Source organism: Armigeres subalbatus, chromosome 1 (genome assembly GCF_024139115.2).
Source record: "Armigeres subalbatus isolate Guangzhou_Male chromosome 1, GZ_Asu_2, whole genome shotgun sequence".
In the NCBI taxonomy this organism is placed as follows: domain Eukaryota; kingdom Metazoa; phylum Arthropoda; class Insecta; order Diptera; family Culicidae; genus Armigeres; species Armigeres subalbatus.
In genome coordinates, this window is record NC_085139.1 from 113,084,959 (window position 1) to 113,109,683 (window position 24,725).

At 37.1% G+C, this 24,725-nt stretch overlaps 1 protein-coding gene across 18 annotated transcripts in view; it reads right to left on the reverse strand.

The window, feature by feature from the left end:
• LOC134204977 (complexin) overlaps window positions 1-24,725 on the reverse strand; it is a 1,044,191-nt gene that overhangs the window by 31,782 nt on the left and 987,684 nt on the right. For all 18 annotated transcript variants that reach the window (XM_062679818.1, XM_062679815.1, XM_062679824.1 and 15 more), the window contains one exon: window positions 4,823-4,955. In XM_062679818.1, the coding sequence (XP_062535802.1) occupies window positions 4,823-4,955 (133 nt within the window). The remainder of the gene's footprint in view (window positions 1-4,822; window positions 4,956-24,725) is intronic.

Sequence of the window (24,725 nt, forward strand, 5' to 3'; positions counted from 1 at the left end):
GGATATTGCCGTCTCGCTGCTTAGTGTTCATTTAACGCTTCCACAGTTATTAACTGCGAGCTTCTTGCTTTATAGCCGAGAATCTTACCGCTAGGCCAAGGAGCACCCCAGAAACCATCGTTTAGTTTGACACTTAAGAAAGATGCAGAGAACTCTGGTGGCACAGAAGGTTTTGGAATGGTTAGTATGGAATCGTTTTGGAGTCGTTTGGTAGGAATCGTATTGGTAGAACGTGAAATACAGAAAAAACTAAGATAGAAATACAAAGTAGGACAAGGGACGAGCCTGGAATTGAACCCACGATCTCCTGCTTATAAGACAGAAGCGATAGCCACTAGACCACCGAGCTCGTCTTGGTAAAATCCTATGAGAATTTCCGCGGAAACTCATATACAGTTTCCGATGGTATTCGTAAAAGAATTTCCGAAGGAATTACCTAAATGAAGATTTTTCGAAAGGATTCCTAAAGGACTTTCTGAAAGAATTCCTGATGTAACGCCCGAAAGAGTTTGTGATAGCATTTCCGGTAAACTTTTTGAAGGAATTTCCGGAAGACAGACATTTTCAAAAATCAAAATCCTAAAAGAATTTCCTAATGCATCCCAAGTGCAATTTTCTAAGGAATTTTCAAAGAAATTTCCGAATTTTTTGAAGAACTTTTGAATCAGATTCCCGAAAAAAAAAATCGTAAGTTAAGGAATTCCTGAGGGAAATGGAAGGAATTTTCTGAAGATTACCTGAGAATTTTCCAAGGAATTGCTTAAGGTTGTTCTGAAAGAATTATTATGGGAATTTCAGGAAAAAATGCCTAGAATCTTGCTAAGGAACCCATAGAGTAATATCTGAGAAATTTCCTAAGTAATTTCTAAAAAAATCCGTAAGAAATTTCTAAGCAAATTTTCAAAGCCTAAAGTAACTTGCGTAGGAATCGTAAATGAATTTCAGAAGGAATTTTTAGTTAATTTTTTATGGAGTTCTCAAACGGATTTTCGAAGGATCTTCTAAAGTATTTTCTGTTGATATTTCAAAAGAAATTTGTGAAGGATTGCTAAGGAATTCCAGAAGTCTTACCAAAGGAATTTCCTGAAAAAATCCTGTTGGAAGTTCTTAAACGATTCCTGAGGGAAGATTTAAAATAGTTCTTAGAAAACCTTTTTTGATTTTTTGGAGAAATATCTTGAGAAATTATAACATTTATTTCATTTCTAGATTCATTTCCTAGAAAAATTGCGGATTGTTCGAAGTAATCCCTAGAGGGATTTCTGAACGGACTCTTGACGGAATGTGAAGATATTCAAGATTGTCGGAAGTTCCTTCAGGAGAGGCTTTGACAATTCGAATATTCTTTCAGAAACTTGTTCAGGAATTCTTAAGGAATTTGCTAGAAATTCGCCCAAGAATTTTGCAAGGAATTCCAAAAGAATTTTCAAATGAATTTCTGAATTTACTTTTTGAAGAATGCCTTAACGAATTTCCCAAGGTTTTCGTATACAAATTTCTGAAGGAATACGTGAAGAAAATTTCGAACTAATTTCTGGGGGAAATACCGAAAGAATTTCTGAAAGACTTTCTGGAATTCTTTTCCGGAGTTTTTGTAGAACTCCTTAAGGCAATTTCCGAGGGAATCACCAGACGAATCTTTAAAGAAATTTGTGGATGAAATTACGAATAAATTATTGGAAAAAAAGTCCAAAGAAATTCCTAGGAAACCTAGAAATTACTTCAGAAATGCCAGTAGGCACTATTAGGAATTTTTTCGTTAATGCCATTGAGAATTCCTCTGGAAATTCCTTCAAAAATTCCTTCAGAATTTTTTTTATAGATCCCTCTGGAAATTCTTCTAAGATTTTTTTGGGAAATCTTTCAGAAATACCTTCAAAAATTCTTTTAGCTGTTCTTCCAGGAATTATTTACGAAAACCTTTCAGGTTCTTTTTTTGGAAATGCCTTCAAAAGTTAATTTGGAAATTCCTGTACAAAACTCTCCATGATTTTCTTCAAAAACTCCTCCAAAAATGCACAATGAGAACTTCTCCTTCATTAGATAATCTAAAAATTAATTCATTGTTATATTGTTTTGTAATAATAAACCCTAAAAGACTTAGCAAGAATTGAAGAAAAAAATCAGAGTGAATTTCTGAAAAATTTTCGGAAAGAACTTATGAAGGCATTTTCGGAATTCCTACAGGAAGTTCTGAAAGAATTCCAGGAGAATGTTTTTAAGGGATTACTGGAAGTAATTCCTTAAGGAAATTTCGAAGGAATTTCTTATTCAATATCTTGAATAATTTATTTAAGGAATTCATGGAATAATTTCCAAAGAAATTTCAAAAGGAGGAATTCCCGAAGGAGTTCTCAAGGAATTTTTCAAAGGTTTTGCTTTTAAAAAATGAAGGATTTTGTAAGAAATTTTTGAAGAAACTCTTACGAAATTTCTGGAGGAATTGCTAAATAAACTTCCGAAGGAATTCTTTAAGGAATATCCGAAGGAATTCTCAACGGAATTTTCGTAGGAATTCCTGCACTCATTTTCGTATGTATTCTTTAAAGAAATCCGAATAAAATTCGTAAAGGTTTTTCTGAAGAAATCGGTAATGGAAATTCTGAAGGAATCGTAAGAAATTTCGTAAGGAATTTCCAAAGAAATATATAAAGAAATTTCCGGAAGAATTCCTGAAGTAATTTTCTAAGGTTTTTAAATGAAACTTTTCGAAAGAATATGTAGAGGAATTTCCAACGAAATTTCTTGATTCATTTCCGAAGCCTCAATTTCTGGAATATTTTCCGAAGGAATCCCTGGAAGAAATTTCGAAGGAAATCTTAAATGAATGTCGAAACGATACTTTTTCGATTATTCACAGGAATTCCAGGAATTGGAAGTTTTTGAAGAAAATGTTCCTAGAGCTTTCACAATAAACTATTAAATAATAAAATAAAATTTCGTAATGTTTGAAATTGCCTGGCGTTTCAACTGAATAAGTTTACTAAATACTAAGCGGCGAGGCGACAACATCCCAGTTCTGGGCTAAAGTGGCAATTTTCAACTGATGTTCGAAATATACCAAGTAGTTTTGTCAATCATATTCAAAAAATGATTTTAAAATAAAGATTAGTTACACGGAACAAAAAAATAATCGGAAAAGCATTCACAGTAGGGATTTTATTATTTTGCTAAATTTTTCCTAATAAGTCAACTGTCCTATAATAGCGCAAATCTAAAAACAAAGAAAGCTGGCCTGGTTGATTTTAATAAATAAAAACGAAAATATTGTCAAGAGAATGAATGTGTTACTAAACTTGATATTCCTGAACTGTAATGATTTGCCTGCACCTTTGTTAGATCCTATAGGAATGGGGGGGGGGGGCGCTTGTGTACCACAGCAAACATATTTTTTTAGGAGTCTCCTACAAGTTTAGGTGCCCAACTGAATGAGGCCCTGACTTAGACGAATTCCAAAACCAGTTAAACAATTTATGCATTATTTTACTAGAAAAAGCTTCATTCAAACTCTCAATCTAATCAACCAACTTATTCATTAACCAAGATAATACATGTCACTACACCGACTTATAAACACCATCGCTTGAGGAAGATTTGAAATTGAATTCTGACGAGTTCCACTTCAACTTCATTGACAATAGACGAGTTTAGTACTATTCCAATTAATTCCACCATATTTCGATCTCAACTGTTAGGCCATCTTCAGTGTTTCATACTTGACTCGACTCAAATTAATTTAATTTTGTATTGCGATTAGTCATCGGTGTGGCAAAATTATGATCAGCGGCGCGCCGACCCAGAATCGCCGGCGGCGGTGGCGTGAGTAAAACCACCGGCGGCGGCGGTGTGGCGCGGCGGCGCACAGGTCTAATTCAGATGTCTAAAATACCATCGATATGCTACATGGTTTTCTGATTTTTAAAATGCATTGTAAAATTTATTTCCTATATGTGCAGTGTTACACTCATGTGCGAATAAGCACATGAGGTTCAAGAGTTCCATTAAAATTTGATAATTATACAACTCGAATATAATTTCACTTTGACAAATTTTGTTTTCTTCCTGGTTCTTGTAAAATTGCGCTGTAGCCATTCTTTGTCTGATTTATATCACAGCAGGATATCGCAGTGTAGACATTTTCATGATTTACGAAATTATGTAAAGACATTGTTTCAAACGTTTTGTGGCAGTTATCTTCATTTCGCGGCATCAGTAGGAAGACTGGAAACTTCACCCTTTCATGGGTGAACTATTATTATAAATATACCTCTTCCGCTACGTTTGGTTCTAATCTACGGCTGATGCGAATGCGTTCTATCATCTGTCGGGGGGAAAAATATACTTCTCAAAGCTTCAACAGTTGCAACATTTCAAGTAACTTAAACATCTATTTGTTCTAGTAGTAGCACAAAGAGCTGATGCATTAAACTAAATGGGAATTTTCGATGCTAATACAAACAAAAACTGGAACAAAAGTTATAAATGCGAGTATCGAATGCTTTATTGAGTGCAGTTTACCAAAGATGAACACAAACAAAACTTAAGGTCAAACCAAGAAAAGGATGATGCTGATCACGTAGGGGGAGCAGGAGGTCCTAAGGTATATTGTCATTGGTTTCCATTTGTGGGAGGTAATTTATTTAGCAGTTATCGGTAAAATCCGTGGTGGTAAATATCGAGTTTCATATTTAGGTATGTGATGGTGCATTCATTTCGGTTTGAGCATTGGATGTTTTGCGGGAGATTTTTGTCTCCTCCATTTGCTGAAAGTGAGAGGCTCACTTCCAGCACGCCATTCGACGCGCCCAGCCGAAATACTTACTCGTGAAGTCGTCCAGATCCTCCTGTTCCGCCTCGGCCGCCAGCTCTTCGGGCGTTTTCTTTTTCCGCATCAGCGGGTTGGGTTCCTCCTGGGGTGCCTGCTCGACCACCTCTTCCTTTTTCTTTATGTTATACTGTAATGGTAGAAATGGAGAAGAAGAAGGGGTAACCGTTAATGTAATGCCCAAGTTCGTTTGGTAAATGGTAGAAATTTTTTTTGAATAAGTTACAATCGTGTAGAAATATCATTTGTCTGGATGTAATTCTTTGCCCATGAAAACCGCACTTGAAAAACTACAGTTATCTTATTGCTTCATTCCCAAAGCACAGCTCTACTAAATCCATCTGCTAATGTGCGGTATCAAATTAAAACAATTAGCGTACGATGATGGCGGTGTCTGGAAGTTGGCTTTGATTCGTTTTGGTGATTATCACCGTCTTGTGTGGCGACGACTGGGGAAAACGAAACCCTGTCCGTTTGGTCGATAAATGGACTATATTTAGATCTCGAGAGCGACACCGTGTCCAAGAGGAAAACCTCGTTAGTGGAATATTACGCCACACGGCCTGAACCGTCCGAATCATGAGACACATTCACCGAAATGGCTAAACTCCAGCAATTATCATTATCCGGGGCGGCCCTAATTGTTCTAATTGCATAAACGCGAAAAGCGTCGCGCCCACATCGGGCCTCTGGGAGACGTTTATACTCCAACGGTAATGTCCTCGGGCACTGGAATGCTTGGGTCAAGGATCGGAATCACTTCTGAAGCTCTAGGCGGATGCCGACCGATGTCATCCGGCCGGCAACAGAAGCAGAGTCAAGATTGTAGTAGTCCGCCTAAAGTCCCACGGAACAGCTAATTGAACATTCATGTCCTATTTGGATCGCCATTCGGTGCGTGAGTGCTTCAGGTGTGTATGCGGTCAATGCTTTAGAGGATGGACTAGTGTCGTCAGGTGCCGACAAACGGATACAACTGCTCAAGTAAATTTGAATTTATTACATGCGCATAGAATGCATGTTTGCACTGACCATGAAATGAATGCGACGAAAATACTTAATTCGAGGGAGGACGAAAAGACCTGAAAATGTCGTAAATCGGACCGGGAATCGAACTCACTTATCGTCAGAATGTGTATGCTTTTTTAACGCAATAGGATGTTTCTATTCAACGATAATCCTTTGACTAATTAAGGAACAATTTTTGAATTTCCAATGAAAAATTACCATTCTGATTGCTTTTTTATTCGTAAAACCTGGCTACGCTCCATAATCAGCCGCGAATGTCACGTGCCAAAGGAATGGATTGGATTGAATTGGTTTCTGGACGTTTCTCATTTGTTCTAATTTTCCTGAACAACTGCGAAACCGGATACGGATTATTCTCTAGATTGCTTCTGATGTCAGCTTTGGCCGACCGACGGTATCACGCCCAAGGAGACTAAATCCCCAGCAGAGAATGACTGGACTGGTTATCCCCACTGCTGTGGTGGTGTGGTTAGCAATGTGCGATAATTATCGCCTCTGCTAAGTCTAATTTTATGTGCATGTCGCATGATTCCAGAACCTCGCTTTTTCCTCGCTTCGATAAAGGTTGGCTGACAGATTTAATGTAGTTATATTTGTTGGAACAAATAGCTCTAGTTGGTTTTTATCATTTTCTTTTCAGTCTGAATCTGTTGAAGTATTATTTTGTAATCTAGGTATGGTATTATAAAGACTTTGTGGAAGGTATGCCCTGTTAGAATAACAATACAATGAGAATGAAAAATGATATCACCCGCAAATGAAGCATCAACCGTAAAAGTGCAATTTCAGTTAACGATAAAATACTTTTCAAACCCTTTTTACTCTCATAATGAGACTTAAACCAGCTTAAGCGTAAGCTTCAATTGTACCGGCTTTAAGAAGACCCAACGCAAATGATGAAATATTCTTCAATGAGAATCCATCCGTTCTCATTGTGGATCATACTGAGAAACAGGGCACCAACATAATGCTCGGATGGACGCAAGATGAGTTTATTTTTTATAACAAAAGAATTGCAATACCAGCGCTGAAAGCTAGCCGCTAGATTTCGGAAGCTGGTCTTTTGCTTTTATGTTCCTAGTACACAAGTTGGTTGTAGGGGACGACGATGTAAAGCATCTCTTCGATTTGATTCTAAAATAAGAATCAGTTGTTAATGGTTGATGGTTAATGGTTAACATTTAAAATATTATTTTAACTTTCCAAAAAATGTATGTCATTTGCCAAACTCGATACATAAAATGTGGAAATAATAGCATTAAAGCCATTCATTCTTTAAGTGATTCCATGCGAAAAAGAACGGCATCGAAACAGTACCTTTTGTACCACCTTCCCCATGCCCAGGGTGGGAAATTCCCTTTGATTCCTTCCCACTCTTGTGTGTTCGAAAATTCTACTAAATAGGAGCATTCGTTGGTCCACCCACCCGTTTGTATGTCGAGGGATCAACGTAGATTTGTTTCATTTGAAGAAAAACAAAAACATCCACCAACGTCGACGTCGTCGTTCTGAGTTGGGTTGGTTTGGCTTGACTGGGTTGAAATTGCTCGCCGAAAGTGAGGAAGACAATATTGCGTGGGTATACATCAACCCGCTGCTGGGATCAGGGCGGTCAGTGCGGTGCCGTCGAGCTTGCACAGGACATGAGCCACTAACGTAGGATTCATGACGATGGAAGCCAAGTCGGATCCGTGTGAGATTGCTCTATTTTCGCGCTTGGGATAGCCATAAAATAAAGGCCTCAGCTAGAAGCTGCGAAAGAAAATCAAATTTCTGTTACCCGTGGGATCAAACGTGTCTGTGTGTGAATATGATTTCCTGGCTTACTGAACTTAGAGAAGACATATGTCTTGTACCCATGCGATCGTCATAGAATCCATATGGATGGAGGTAATTCCTTACCAAGAAAAAAAAACAAGCGTTGAATGCGACCCATCTCCTAGCTGAACAGTTCGATTGAGGGTACACGTTAACTGCTCCAAATTGCGAAATGTTTATGACACTTCGTAATTGATAACGACTTTGTTTTAACGAGCGACATCTCCATTAACGATGTATTCAGGAATCCATCCCTCCTTGCAGCGCCAAGAACGATCGAAAAAAGTAATAATGCTGGCGCACAAAGGCAATAAGCTATTTCGTTCACAAATTTGACAAACAACAACCGCTTGCAAAATGCTGAATGATTTGTGTCCCTATCGTAAAATGTGAATGGGAATATTTACCAAGAACGACGACGAAGCCTGCAATGCGAATTCCGAGAACGCTGTTTTCATTATTGCCTTTACAATTTAATATCTATCTTCTTATTTTTACTGCCATCTCAACTTCCATTAGGAACATTGCCGCTTCGTAGATCAGTATTCATTTAGCTCGTTCCATAATTAGGTCTAGTCATAGTTTAAGTTGAAAATTTCCACTCGAAAGTTTCATATAATGAATGGGTATTTGAACCCAATACCTTACAGCATGATCCGTGCGCTTATCGATAAGCTAACGAAGTCCTCTTTGAATACCTAGTCATTGTGTTTCTTTTTATGACAGTTCACAGACTGAGCTACTTTAATGGTTAAATGGATATCCCATTGTCATCGAATCGATGACAAGTCCGAACACTTTCTGGTCCATGTAAAAAACCTATTAAGGTCTGAGGGAAGGGTTTTCCGTTAAAAAAGCACGTGGAAGCACTCTCTGAGAGAGTAAATTGCCCAATTCAGCCCGCCAGAATGACGCTGTCAGTGTCGCCAAAATTATTTCATCATTAGGGGAAGGGGGGGCAATATGCCCTAGCTAAGCAAACACTGCTCTATTGTCTTATTTGTAACGCTATTCATGGGTATTTTTACATTATGCATCAGTTGAACAAGATAGCTAGTTGATGCAATTCAAATATTGTCAAAAATCTCAATCATATTGATAATATTCACATTTCAAAAAAGTGGTGATATTCTGTTGCCGGAAAACTCATGAGGCAAAACGCCTTTTAGCTGGCAGCTTCTAGGGAACAAAGTACCACGCGTCGGCGAATCAGCATTCTAGTATGGATAGTCCGTGGAGACGCAAGTACTTTGTAGGTTATTGTCACTAGGGCGTTTTGCCTCGCCAAAATGTTAGATGTTTCTTCAAAATGTGGAAATTTTCGGTTTTTCCGACCTTCCCATGCACTATTTTGAAACTTTTTTCGCCTATCCTACATAATTTTAGATCTAGTTTTGTTACGGACATCTTAATGACGGTAAATATGAGGGAAACCACAAAAGGCGTTTTGCATCGGGGGGGCGTTTTGGGGCCTCTTCCCCTATGCAATTTACAATTGCTTGAGAATTTGCCGTAAACGGTGAACAAAAGGAATTGGCAACAATGGGGAAGAAATTTATCACTCATGCAGTGGTTCGGCAAGAGAACAGTAACTGTGCCGACCAATCACGCAATGAGGAAATCAAAATAGGAAATCAAACTCCAGCTGGTTTTGGAAAATGAAAACATGAGCCGTTTCTAGAACAACATTAGAAAATATCGTGAGAGGATTTCTGTACAAGGTTTCCACACAAGCTTTGAAAAGTATTTGGGTGATAACAGTGGTGCTGGTGTAAATAAGACAAATAAGACAAATAAGACAAATAAGACAAATAAGACAAATAAGACAAATAAGACAAATAAGACAAATAAGACAAATAAGACAAATAAGACAAATAAGACAAATAAGACAAATAAGACAAATAAGACAAATAAGACAAATAAGACAAATAAGACAAATAAGACAAATAAGACAAATAAGACAAATAAGACAAATAAGACAAATAAGACAAATAAGACAAATAAGACAAATAAGACAAATAAGACAAATAAGACAAATAAGACAAATAAGACAAATAAGACAAATAAGACAAATAAGACAAATAAGACAAATAAGACAAATAAGACAAATAAGACAAATAAGACAAATAAGACAAATAAGACAAATAAGACAAATAAGACAAATAAGACAAATAAGACAAATAAGACAAATAAGACAAATAAGACAAATAAGACAAATAAAGGGCCCTCCTTAGCCGTGCGGTAAGACGCGCGGCTACAAAGCAAGACCATGCTGAGGGTGGCTGGGTTCGATTCCCGGTGCCGGTCTAGGCAATTTTCGGATTGGAAATTGTCTCGACTTCCCTGGGCATAAAGTGTTAGCCTCATGATATACGAATGCAAAAATGGTAGACTGGCTTAGAAACCTCGCAATTAATAACTGTGGAAGTGCTTAATGAACACTAAGCTGTGAGGCGGCTCTGTCCCAGTGTGGGGATGTAATGCCAATAAGAAGAAGAAGAAGAAGACAAATAAGACAAATAAGACAAATAAGACAAATAAGACAAATAAGCCAAATAAGACAAATAAGACGAATAAGACAAATAAGACAAATAAGACAAATAAGACAAATAAGACAAATAAGACAAATAAGATAAATAAGACAAATAAGATAGCTAAGACAAGGAATTCCTCCAGAAGTTCCTCCAGGAATTCCTCCGGAAGTTCCTCCAGGAATTTCTCCGGAAGTTCCTCCAGGAATTTCTCCGGAAGTTCCTCCAGGAATTCCTCCGGAAGTTCCTCCAGGAATTCCTCCGGAAGTTCCTCCAGGAATTCCACAATTATACACCACATTAATTTCAAATTCACCACACGGGTTTCTACTCCTATTATCAAAAGTTCAAATCTAGCGTAATAATTGTCGTACAATGCTGAAATTAAAGTCGATTGTTTAGCATGAGTAAGCAAACAATCTACGGATGTTTCATTCCCATGGGGGTTATGGTTCTCTCAATTCGTGCTCTTGAAAAATCACTAGAAAAAGCACGTGGTTTCCAAGATGGCCGATTTGTGGCTTTGTTGTATAACCACCTTAATATAATATACCTTGCGACAGCCGTCAGTAGTCTCCGTGCTCTGTCAAGATTTTTCAGTTGAGATCGAACAAAAAAACGACTAGACACGTTTCCGCGAAGTGAATCGTTTATTCAATGATGACGATGGCGTCCCTCCTCCTAGAACCCGTTATCGACTACCGTTACAACACTTCCCCAATGTGCTGAAATGTGATAAAACTAAAACGTTAGTTCGACCTTTAATGAAGGTGGTAAACAAATAAATAGGCCATGTCGAATAATAGTACGATCAAATGCAGAAATGAAATCTGTCTAGCGAATTATTCAGCTATGAAGATCACAAATAAACAATAATTCAGCTTAGATGCTTTTTTGTAGCTTGTCGTTGTATGTTGGGCCTTTTTAATTGTTATTGTTTTTTTCTTCCTTCTGCCTTTTTCCTTTTTTCCTCTTCCTTTTTCCTTCTTCCTTCCCTCAGTTCCTTCTTTCATCCTCTTCTTCTATCTCCTTTATTCCCTTTTCTTTCTGCTCCTACCCATTCTATCTTCTTCTTTTATCTTTCGTCTGCCTTCTCTATTGCTTCGAATTGTTTCAGGCGATCAAATGAACTAAATTATTCGTTTCCTGAAAACCCTTCTCCCTCTTTTCCCAATAACATTCCCAAATTTAGTTGAAATCGGTAAAGAAGTTTCAAAGTTTAAACGAAATATTCATTTTGAGTGGTGTTGCATGTATTGGATAAAACAAATAAAACGAACTTATACAGTGAGCTGGCGGTGGAAAAGGAATGGTAACATTTCTTGTATAGTTCTTAGGCAGAGATTGTATAATACAGGCACTGGCAGTTCTTGTATACAAGTGTTGACGTGACGCAAAAACGCCCAACGAAAAGAATTGCTCTTAGCTGTATCATTAGTTTGTTCGATCCGTTGGGACTTCTTGCATTGTGCACTGTCCACGGAAAAATCTTGATGCAGGACCTTTAGCGATTGGGCTACGATTGAGGCGATGAGATCGATGTAGGAATTGTAGTATTCAGAGTAGCGGCTAATTATTTGATTGATTATGTTTGATGTGCTATCCGCAATATCAGAATCAATTCATAGTCTAGAATTACTTATACAAACTAAAATAATTAGCCGCTACTCTGAATACTACAGGAATGTACAGAAAGTGGACACAGTGGAGGCTGCTATTACCCCTTGTCAAACAGGTATCCATCCCCCATTTACTCGAGCAGCACACATGCTACACATAGATCACAGTAACCTATATATGACCGGATTCAGCCACACTTAAGTTTCAACCAGATCCGCTTGACCTGTGCTGCTAGGGTAGGGCGTGCCACATGTATCATTCAATTCTAGTATCCGACCAACGGACATTCCACGTATTTTTCGATGGAATGTGTTACTGCGAATAGTCGGCTCTATCAAACTGCCGGCGTGAGATACAAGGATTACCGATCGAAGTAATTGAAGTACCGTCAAAAATGGTTCACCTGTTGAGAAAGTTGCACATTTCCGTGTTCGTTCTATTAAAACAAGAAGAATACGAAAAGGCTGAGTCCGCACTTTGGAAACAGGCACAAGACGTACTCGAACGAATCAGAAAGCTACAGAAACAGATTGTTATACCGTTCGTATTCGTAGGTCATTTGGCCGAATAGGTAATTTGTAGAGCTGTGCACCGATTGAAATTTTATGGACGCGGCGTGATAGGAATCCTCCAGGCTCCTCCAGGAATTCCTCTGGAATTCTCCACAAGTTCCGCCAGGATTTCCTTGAGAAGTTCCTCCAGGAATTCCTCTGGAAGTTCCTCCAGTAAGTCCTCAGTGATTTCTCCACAAGTTTCCGCCAGGAATTCCTTGAGAAGTTCTTCCATGAATTCCTCCGGAAGTTCTTCCAGTAAGTCCTCCAGAAATTCCTCAAGAAATTACTCTGGAAGCTTCTCAAGGATTTACTCCGGAAACTCCTTCGGAAGTCCTTCAGAAGCTCCTCCAGAAATTCCTCTGGAAGTCCTCTGGAAACTTCTCCAGGAATTCCTCCGGAAGTTCCTACAGGAATTCCCCAGGAAGTTCTTTCAGGAACTCCTTTAGAAGTTCCTTCAAGAATAAATTTGAAAGTTCCTCCACGAATCATTCCGGAAGCTCCTCCAGGAATTCTTCGGAAGGTTTTTCCAAGAAATCTTCCCGGAACTCCTATCAAATTCTATTCAAATTCCATTCAAATTCCTTCAGCAATTCCTCAGCAATTCTTCAAGAATTTCACCGGAAGTTCCTCTAAGAGTTCTTCCGGAAGTTTCTTTAGGAGTTCCTCCAGAGGTTCCTCCAAGAATTCCTCCTGAAGTTCCCCCATGATTTCCTTCAGAAGATCCACTAATATCCTTCAGGATATTCATTCAAAAATTTCTCCAGGAATTCCTTCGGAAGTTCCTCGGTTAATTTAGGTATTTTGACTGCGGGATTACGAAATTCATTAGGAAAAACTTATTCAATTTTAGTTGCTTCCATAAAGTTGCTTGCGTTTACCGATTTTTCAGCTTAGTATTTAACCGTAATAGGTGATAGAGCTCTTTTACATTTTCATCGGTAATATTTTTTACAGTTATCTGTAAATTATAAAAAAAATACCGAAATTCAGTAATTTTATTTACAGTTTCAAATAAACTTGCGAAATATTAACGAAACATCCGTAAATTTGCAGATCACTGATCTTTTCAATAAGAGAATGACCGAATTTCGAATCTCTGTGTAAGCACTTTGTGTTTACTTGAAATTCTCCCGACAATTCTCACAGAAATTCTTTCCGAAAGTTCCCCAATTTTTTTTCTTGGTACTGCATCCAAATCTCACCCTTGGAAATTCGTCCTTAAATTCTCCTGCGTTGTCTCCTTCGAGCTCCTCAAGGAGTTTCCGCGGAAATTACAGAATACTTGCATAAATCCCCTTTTTTATTTTCCTAGAAATATCTCTGAAAATTGATTAGGAAATTTATTTCGAATTTCAGGAATTTATTTAGGTATACTCCAAAAAAACCCTCCAGGAACTGTTCCGATATATAACTCTAGCTGGAATTCACGACGGAATTTATCTGGGATTATTTTAAAGAGTTCTTAAAATATTTCTTGGAACAAGTCCTAAAGGATTTCTTTAGGAAGCTTTTGAAGAAATTCATGCAGTAGCTTCTGGTTAAAATCGCTATAGAAATTATAGAATAAATTCATGGGAGAATTTTTTGATGAACTTTCTCTTTATTTACCCGATGGATTTTCTGGAGGGATTCCCAAAAAAAAATCTGGAAGAATTGTTGAATAAATTTTAGGGGAAATTACAAAAGGATTTCTTGGTTTGAATTACTGTAAACATTTTTAGATAAATTCTTGAAATAATTTCGGGTGGATTTCCCGATGGGCATCCAGAAGATATATTTCAAGGAATTACTAAAATAGTTTTTAAAGAAACTCCAAGAAATATTCAAGCAAGTGAAGTATTTTCAAAGGAAGTTAAAAAAAACTCTTTTTGGGTTTCTGAATTAAAGCATTTGAACTTTTAAATGATAATCTGAACTAATTTCAGATAAATGTAATATTACCTTGACTGAAAATATGTATTTCCGCTATGATTTATTTATTATCAGACTAAGGCCGGAGTGGCCTGTGCTGCACATAAAAGTCTTCTCCATTCAGCTCGGTCCATAGCTACACTTCGCCAACCACGCAGTCTGCGGAGGGTCCGCAAATCGTCCTCCAGTTTTCCGCTATGAATTCACCAGTAAAAAGCTCTTTTATCAAAAGGTATGAAACCTACACAGATAGAAAAATCCATTGAAATTTACGCTGAAAATCATGCACATAAATGGAACGTCATTATTAGCGTACGTCCACACGAGAAGTAGCCTAAATGTATACAATATTTGACGTGAATCGTCGATATTGCATACAAGTTGTAAGCAATATTGTTAGGAAGAGGGCCATTTCAGCGTATAATAGCTTAAATTTCAGCATGTCAAGTTTTACGCGCTGTTTATTTTTCATTATTTTTTTCTGTGTATGAAACTACTGGTTTAATAGTCCTTCAATAGCCATCAGCGTGGTAGAATATATTCGGCGGCGTGGGAAATTTCTGTGCGGCGGCGCGCCGACTCATTTTTTGATGGCGGCGGCGGCGTGGCGGGGTAGCGCACAGGTTTAGTAATTTGGCCAAGTAGGACATTTGGCCGCATAGGTCAATTGATAGGTAATAAATGAGGTGTGAAACGTGGGACTTCTCACTTCTCACTACTTATTTCCCATTTATCACCGTGAAAAGTGAGTATTAAGACGTCTCACTTCTCACTTCACACTACTCACGTATCACAGTGAGAAATGAGTAGTGAGAAGTCTCAGAGAGCAACGGTCGGATTTGAGCTTGATTAATAGCGGACTGGGAATGGTTGCATACGCTTTAATTAATAAAGGGGACTTGAATGCAAGCTATGCGGATTTGAAGTAGTGCATTTGTCTGAAAATGGGACACTAAATATCTCAAGCATAAGTGACTATGGGATGTAAGTGAATTCAACAATGAACAAACATATTTATAAATAGAAAATAAATTAACATTGAGAACAAACATAATAAATAGAACGGAAATATTTATATTAGGTTTATTATATTATATGAACAATTTCATGATCATATTCAATCAATCTAAAAATAATATTTACAAAATAGTGACCATGTTACAAAGTCCGTATAAATCGACTCAACCAGTTGTCTTTTCTACAGAGCCTTAGTGATGGTTGACGAATAAACAAGTAGGTTGATAGTTGTTGATCGTGTGGGGATGAAATCATGTTGATCCTCTGGGACAATAACGGGATACTGGATGCAGCTTGCTGAACTTCTGATTTGTTAAGAAGATGATTCGAAAAAACTCCATAGAATTGCTCTAAAAACAGATCACAAATTCATGTTCATGGTGACATCCTGCCAGTTAATATTTTTTTGGAAAATGTTCATACTAATAATAGATACCATTTTTGAAGTTGTAATAGAGGCTTTCCACTGGTTATACAAGGCGTGGCTCGCAGTTATGAGCAAAGGTGGATGATGTGCAGTTGACGAAGTAAAGTATCGTCCGAACTAGCGAAACAGAGATCAAGTAGTCCTCCAGTTTCATTCATAATGTTGTTTATTTGATGAATGCGTAGGGTAAGGGAGGTATTTTGGACCACTTTAGGAGATAGCTAAACAATTTTTCGAATAAAAGTTGGATTTTGTAATAATGCTTGATCATTTCCCTATGCAACTAAAAAGTGGTGAATGCTAAGTAAGATTTGTAGGTAAAAATGTTGTGAATCCCACCGAAAGAACCAAACTATCATAAATTCTGAAGATATGTAAGATTTAATTTTGGACCACCTGTTTTTATTTTCGACCACCTATTGAACATATTTTGGACCACTCGAATAATTTTGTATTGCTTGCAAAGTTATGTAACTATTAGATTAAATAAGTGATCTCCAGCATTTTCGGCGATTTTATCCTTAAAGTTCTTGTAAGAAATGCATTTTTTAAGCACTTTAAGGATTAGAACAATATCTGACAGCTAAGGGTATTGAAGCTAATATCAAATTCAGTACCACTCGGTGCAGCATCATCGAAGCAAAACAAACGTGTGGCCCATGGCCGTGATGTATGCACCTGATCACTCTAACCCTGCCATATCTTTTTATATAGTTTCCCAGATTTGTTCCATTTGCGTCATTGGTAGTTTGTTACCCGGTTCTTCCTTGCTCATTGCACATTCTTTTCCACACGATCGTATGGAAATAATGAAAACAGTTACATGTTGGTTTGATAGACATTTTTCTAGGGCTTACATCAATTATCGGTAATTTATAAATGCGGTATGAACAGTAATTTATGAATGTTTTGATACTAGAGAAACAAATGGTTGGTAAAAACAAAAAGAGATCTAGATCTTAAAAAGAAGATATGTCGAAAATATGTTCGGTTCAATTAAAAATGAACCTATTTTGGACATGCCTCAGAATACTGTTTTTAAACTTATAATGTTTTGTTCGAGATATGAAACTGCTTCAATAAGGTTTTAATAAGTCAACAACATCATTGCCATGTTTTAAATCTATGTACAAATAAATTTACAGCTTTCGAAAGGTGACTTCAATTTTACAATGTCGTCTTGATTTTGGTCTAATCCAGCAGGAATGATTAAATTCTTGACAACATTTTTCATAATTGCTATATTTTATATAAAACAAATGTAGGAGATACCTTATGGATAGTTTCTTTTTGCAATAAAATGTATATGTTGCATGTTTTATTTAGTTTTGTGTGATATAAATGCAAAATTTAGCAAGGTGGTCCAAAATATAAGCCCGGTCCAAAATACAGCCGTTACCCTATTAGACAATAACTGTGCTTATTGAGATCGACGAGTGGGAGGAGGCGTCGGCATAAAGATAGCCTGATTGAGTTGGTATCAATTTTACAATCAGCAAATTTAAATCTCCTAGAATCAATATACTATCCTCCAGTTGCATCCGATCCAATATCGAAGAAAGTGAACTGACATGCTGATCAATGGCATGTTGGTCTAGAATGTACAAAATGCATATGAATAAAGTATGACTTTCAAAATTAACAGCACCCCAAACTTGTTCGACTGCTCCAGAGTTCGGGATGGACAATTGACGAGCTTTATATTTCGCTCGAAAGCTAGTAGCACACCATTGCTAGTTTTTTTTTTTACTATTGTAGATGAGCCTTGTGTGGATAAGCTTCTAGCGGTGGCAAGATTATTATTGAAATTCCCTTAAAATTTCATTAATTATTAATAATCTTGGATTTATCGAGCTCTGGCACCGTCCCAACCTTTACTCTGAGCACATTTTCTTTCATCGTGGTTTAGAGGAAACTAAATATTTTGAGCAGTAAGTTTCAGCAGTAGTTTGATAAGTATGTATGAAGAGTTACGTATTTCGTCTTCTACTTGTCCAAATAAGTATCTTCAAATTGGATTATCTCGGTGTTAAGAACCGTCGCCGAGAAAATATAATCAAGAACCTATGACACAATTTTGAAGAACAAAAGGTCGAAAGACAAAAAAAAAGTCGAAGGACAACAGGTCGAATGGACAAAAGGTCAAATGGGCAGAAGGTCGTAAGGACAAAAGGTCGAAATTACAAAATTGGTGAAAATTGAAAAGCCATAGGTTCCACCAGTTCGACGGCTCATATTTTGGACCACTGAGTGCAAATTCCTCTTGGTGGTTCAAAATAAGAGCCCCGTAAGGGTGGTCCAAAATACATCCTTCACCCTAGTATGTGTGTTGTATTTGTGTTGATTTAGGTACCGTCATCGGAGGTGACAATTGGCCAAATAGAGGTCAGATTGGGCCATGTTTTCAACAACTTAGAATATCTTTTTAATGAAATTAAGATATCTGGGCCAGTGTTGGGAAATGTACATTAGACTGGCCCAGGAAACAAAAAGTTGTCTAATTCCACGGGGCACCCCCAGGATTGTGTCTTTGGGTGAGAAAATCAATCTCTGAAAATTTCAGCTCAATCGCTTGTTGCATAAGCTGGCGCATTTGATTTGAAGTTTGTATGGGGATTTCAGCCAAAATGTATAGGAAAATACACCGCCGTCACTCATTCGATCTGGAAATTGGTTCTGAGTGCTCGATTGACCTCAGAATTGCAAAAACGGCAGTTGGTATGCTACAGAACAATTTCACAGAACATTGTATGATGATTAAATAAACTTTTATATGGGTTTCGGCTGATGCGATTCGATCAAAAAACCCAAAAATACGCAAATCAGCTCCTAATAATTCAGCCGAAAATTATATAAAAGTTCATTCAATCATCATGCAATGTTCTGTGAAATTGTTCTGTAGCATACCAACTACCGTTTTTGCAATTCTGAGGTCAATCGAGCAATCAGAACTAATTTCCAGATCGAATGAGTGACGGAGGTGTATTTTCCTATACATTTTGGCTGAAATCCCCATACAAACTTCAAATCAAATGCGCCAGCTTATGCAACAAGCGATTGAGCTGAAATTTTCAGAGATTGATTTTCCCACCCAAAGACACAATTCTGGGGGGTGCCCCGTGGAATTCGACAACATTTTTTTCTCCCCATAGTAATCTGGGCCAGTCTAATGTACATTAAAATACTCTGATTATGCGAATATTTACATTTTATCCAGTCAAATTTCATGCACCATACAAGCCAAAATAGTTTACCAAAAAAATGTACGCGACATCATGACATTTTTTTGCCGAAGAAGCAAACTGTTTGTTTGCTGTTACGTTTGAGTCGTGCCGGCGTGCGGTCAGCATTTGCATGAGATTTTTTGTTTCGGCTCGTGCGCAGCGCAAACAGCATATAATCGAGTTTAATTACATGTGGCGCAAAGCCTAGTGCTATCCGTAGGTACTGATTTATTCGTTCTCATCTCTAAAATGAGAAAGGAGTAATGAAATGACTATATCCCACCAAAAACAATTATACGTAGTGAAATTATTGTACGAAAAGATTAATTGTGGGGAGAGAAAATAAAAAAAAACATGAGCTACTGTCGTCTGCTTTGCGTGGCTGCTGCTGCGGCTGCCGTGGTTTTGTTTTTATTTTTTTGCATGGAATAATGAATGGTAAGAAGAAATGTCAACCATCCCCATCCCTGATCTGGGCACAAGGAAATTGTAATATAAGATACCGTCGTGCGGGGCTTCTTCTGACAAATCGGGGCCTACTTTGGACATTTTGAAACAAGAATAACAACGTGAATTACTATCAAATTACTATTATCACCATTCGGGTGGCTTGTTTATAGCTAGATGGCAACTTTCCTATTGAACTGTCAAACCGTCTACCTATCGAGCAAAGTAAACAAATGCTTGTTGGTGAGGCGGAAGTATTGTTATCTCCTAATGATTATTATGGCGAATTAAAACGCATGAATTTAAATGTATTAAATTTGATCTAGAAACAGATTCAAAAAACATTAATACATTCCCCAATAAAGTAACAACAAGAAGCTTACGTGTTTGCACTCTGTGGGTGACTAGGTAATCGAATTGAAAAGCTTTAGAAGTGAAGTCACTTGAAGGGTTGAACAAAAGTAAAAGTAGGCAAAAGAATAACAAGAGCATCATTCAGAATAAGTGTAAGAAGATCCTCTTTGCGTAACTCTATATAATAGACTCTGGTGAGAACGATGGCTCAATCTTGACTTGATCCCACAACTTCTTATTTCAACACAAAAATCTACACCGAAAAAAATCTTTATATTGAATATATTTGTCGCACACATAAATTTTTGCAATTTGGCGACCCAAATATATGCAATTTGTACCCACACATAAATTCAATAACTGCATATTAGAGACCACACATACATTTTATTTGATTATAGATTATATTTGTACTTCGCGTGGAGAGTGGTTATGTGTGCACTAATTAGAATCATGAATTAAATTAATGGATTTTTGCCAATAAAAATGTGTGGAATTTTTGTAGTGTAGGGTAAGACGGTATAATGCGCCCCACCTGGCCAAAACGCCCTCCTTTGATTTCTAGAAAACTATAACTAATTAAGGGTCAAAATCAGTTGGTACCTATAAGTATTTGTAAACCCACCATACTATGTGAATGAGGAAGTATTTTTGTATTACGAAATGAAAATAATAGCAAAATACAAAAAGTTACAGTTTTGATGTAACTTTTCATGTTTGTTTGCTAAACATTCTGGAGCGACTCTGGCATACTGTCCGCAAAACTTGCACTGGAACACTCAATTGGGCAACAAAATAACTTTTCTCAGTGGTTAATAAAATATAAAATTGCTTTCATCTTCAAAAATGTAACGATTTTCGAAAACATGTTTCACTGGCCAAAACGCCCCAGTGTAGGCAGGACGATATGCCCTTACCAACTGGACACAAGCGCAGCGAGCCTGCAGCAGTTGCTTCCAAATTGTATGGAAAATATTAAAATGTAATTCACACCTGCTTAAGGTGATTATACAATCAAGCCATGTGGTGAATTTCAAATTCACCACACGATTTTCTACTCCTATTGTCAAAAGTTCAAATCTAGCGTAATAATTTTCGTACAATTCTGAAATTAAAGTCGATTGTTAAGCATGAGTAAGCAAACGATCTACGGATGTTTCATACCCATGGGCATTGATGTTTTCTCAATTAGTGCTCTTGAAAAATCACTAGAAAAAACACGTGATTTCCAAGATGGCCGATTTGTGGCTTTGTTGTATAACCACCTTAAATGGACTGTTGTTTTAAATGTTGGTTTTTCTATGTCAAGCGCATAAGGATTTGTAGCCTTTTTATTATGGGATTGATAAAATACTAATGAAGGGCTATGAAACGTCTTTGGTTGAGGTGGGGCGTATTGCCCAGGCACCATTTCAAATTCATTTTTTCACGACTTTTCAAAAAAGCTTTATTACGTGTTTTCTATAATATTTTTATATGACTACTCACGGGCAATGCATTTGCGACTTCCTGGACTACCAAATAACACAAAGTTTGCATAAATTGCGTTGAAAAGTAAAAAGTGATTAAGAAGATGCCTTAGGGGGGGGGGGGCATATTATACCGTCTTACCTACCAGCAATATGCAATATGCATATGCACAATAGACTGATTCAAATTTTGACTTTTTCGCTCCTCTGTGCTTAAACGATTACATTTGCTATTTTATCAATCATCCCAAATTTTTAGCTAATTTGGTTGTAATTTGAGTGAGCACGCGCAATATGAAATTTGTATGAAAATCGATATGAAAACAGTAACTTTTGGGTAAACAATTCCACAGCGCTTCCCATTAAGCTTCAAGAACATATGAATGCATTAGCTACATAGCAAATTTAGCAAGGAAGCAGCTCATCTTTGTTGCGAAACAATTTGATACCTACAAGAAACGTTATTAAGGAAACACGTAATCGTGGGAAATTCAATTTAACACGTAAAAGAATAGCATCAATATCAATAATGAGTATTTTTGGTTTCTATAAAACTTTGCTCACAAAAGTCAAATCGCTTCGCAATAACAACTGTCTTTCAGCTTAGGACGTGTTCTATGAAGTCGATGCATTATATTCAATATAGTTCATGGGCCACCTCACGGAACTATCTTTTACATCAATGGCAATTTCCATAGTAATTTTCGTATAAACTTCAAATGACGTGTGCACAATCAAATTACATCCAAATTAGCTAAAAATTTAGGAGGTTTATTCAAAAAGCAAATGCAATCGTTTAGGCATCGGGGAGCAAAAAAGTCAAAATTCAAATCACTCTAATGCACAATCATGATTATAAACTGTTCGGGATACGCGCGGTCCTGGAACGCTCATGCAGGCTCGTTCATGCTGTCTACCATGAGAGATGTTTTTTCGTTGATGTTGTACAAAATACAACATTACGCGTGTTTGAGTGTTAATTAAAATGATTCGTAAGATTGAATCACCGACTAATATGCAATTTAAGCTGTTATGTATAGCTTAAGGCCAGTCTTAGTGTCCATGTTTCGGTGTTTATTTCTTTTTCAAAACCAATAACGACGTCACGTTGAATGGAGGAGTGGAAAATGAATTTTACTGAAAATGAAAATGACTGACAATCTTCTGTATCTCTATGATTGACATCGGAACGTACTTCATAGGAATGTTTAGGAAGTCGCATCGGTTAGCGGCGAAGTAATTCATTATACGACACTGATTCAAATATACCAAAACTAACAACAAATCTGCTTCAATTCGTAGACTTTTCATTAAATGCAATGGATAACGGCAACCATGTAGAAGCTCTATATACGGACTTTAGCAAGGCATTCGATCGCATTGATATACCGATGCTGCTTTTTAAACTACACAAAATGGGAATTGAGCCACGACTCCTGAAATGGCTTGAATCATACCTAACTGACAAATTATCCAACAAATTATCAAATTTAATGGACACAAATCAAAACCAATTCAAGTCACTTCGGGAGTCCCTCAAGGAACTCATTTGGGCCCTCTTCTTTTTATCTTGTACGTAAACGACATTTCCTTCATTCTGAAAAACATTAATGTGTTAATTCTGCAAGTTTGAGAACCGCTGACCGCTAACAATCGTTTGGTATTTTGCTCCGGCCGCGAATATTGAATTTTACGAGAAAACGCAACGTATAAATAGTGAAACTAGTCTATGTATAAACAATATAGCCGAATAATCTCATTTGTCTACACATTCGCCGGATAAGAGCCTTCCGTGTTTGAAATTTTGTGCAAAAAGCTTCGATATTTTTGCCTCAACGGACGTTAGTTTTGATCTAAAATGGAGAAGAATTGCGAGAAAAGCTCTTTCGTCATAAAGATGAATCACGACTTGTTTACGGTGTGCGAAGGTAAATGCGCCAAGTCGTTTCACGCTAGTTGTGTTGGTGTGAATGAGGCTCAAGTCTATGCGTTGTCAACCAATATTATCTGGATTTGTGATACGTGCATGGCCTTATTTTGGAAAATGCGTGATCGTTCTAATGCCGACTTCGATACTAGAACCGACACATCTCCGTCTCGCACAGTGCACGAAGAAATAGAAGACCTGAAGAAAACGGTAGCAGATATTGTCCAGACCCTTGCAGAAGTCGTACGGAAAGCAGATTCAATTATTCCTCAACGTCACTCAACACCTGTTTCCTCGCCAACGTTTAATGAATCGACCAGCAGACATGTTAACTGCCCATCACAACAAACGGAGGATGAAAGCGAAGTGTTTTCGCTCTGCCTGACGAATATCGATAAAAGTGCTACCGAGAACGATATTAGTGAGATGGTGTCACGATCTCTCTGTGCGCCGTTATCAAACTGCAAAGATGTGATAAAACTGGTTCCGAAATGGAAAAATATTGCAACTCTTGACTATGTGTCATTTAAAATAGTGTTAAATACGAATCTGAAATCGTTAGCATTGACACGAAGTACTTGGCCTGATGCAGTGAAAGTTCGAGAATTTGTGAATCACGCAAACGTTACTTGGAAACCTAGTCAAAGAGATTGATCATAAATGTATGTTGTAATTTAATTTGAGTAGATATGTATGGAATTTGAAGGGAAAGTTTTGTGCCACTTTGATGAGATTTTGTTTTTCTATGTATTTTAGTAGTGTATTTGTAGAATCAAGAATGTATTGTGTACTTTGTGAAAACGTTTTGTTCAATTTAAAGCTTTACTGTGCTAATTTGATTGTACTGATGATTGTAATATAATTTAAGTAGTTCAATAAGACCAGCAGGTCAGTTGAATGTGATTACAATAAATAAATAAATAAATAAACTTATGCCGATGGTATGAAGCTCTTTATGGAAATAAGAAATGAAGTCGACATCCATTTATTCCGCAATGAAATAGACAAATTCTACATATGGTGCAAGAAAAGCCTATTAGAACTGAATGTAAAGAAATGCAACTTAATATCATTTAGCAGAAAAAGAACAATACCAAACATTTCAATCGCATTTGGGAATCAGAATGTGGAAAAATGTGAAAGAGTAAGGGCTTTAGGAGTAATCTTAGGCTCTAAACTTTCTTTCGTAGACCACTACAACACAATCATTCACAAGGCTAATAACATGCTAGGGTTCATAAAGCGTTTCTGCTATAACTTTCATGACCCATATAAGCTACATAAAGTGTTTTAATTTTACACTGTTCGAACGAATCATGTACATTTACATCAAATATCATGCTCCAATTATGTGCATGATATTTGATGTAAATGTACATGATTCGTTCGAACAGTGAAGCTACATAAAGTGTTTTAATTGTATACAATTAAAACACTTTATGTAGCTTATGTTAGATCAATAATGGAATATTGCAGTATTGTATGGTCTCCTTTCTCAATCACGCATGAAGAGAGATTAGAATCTGTACAAAAGCAATTTTTACTATTTGCTTTTCGTGAATTAGGCTGGAC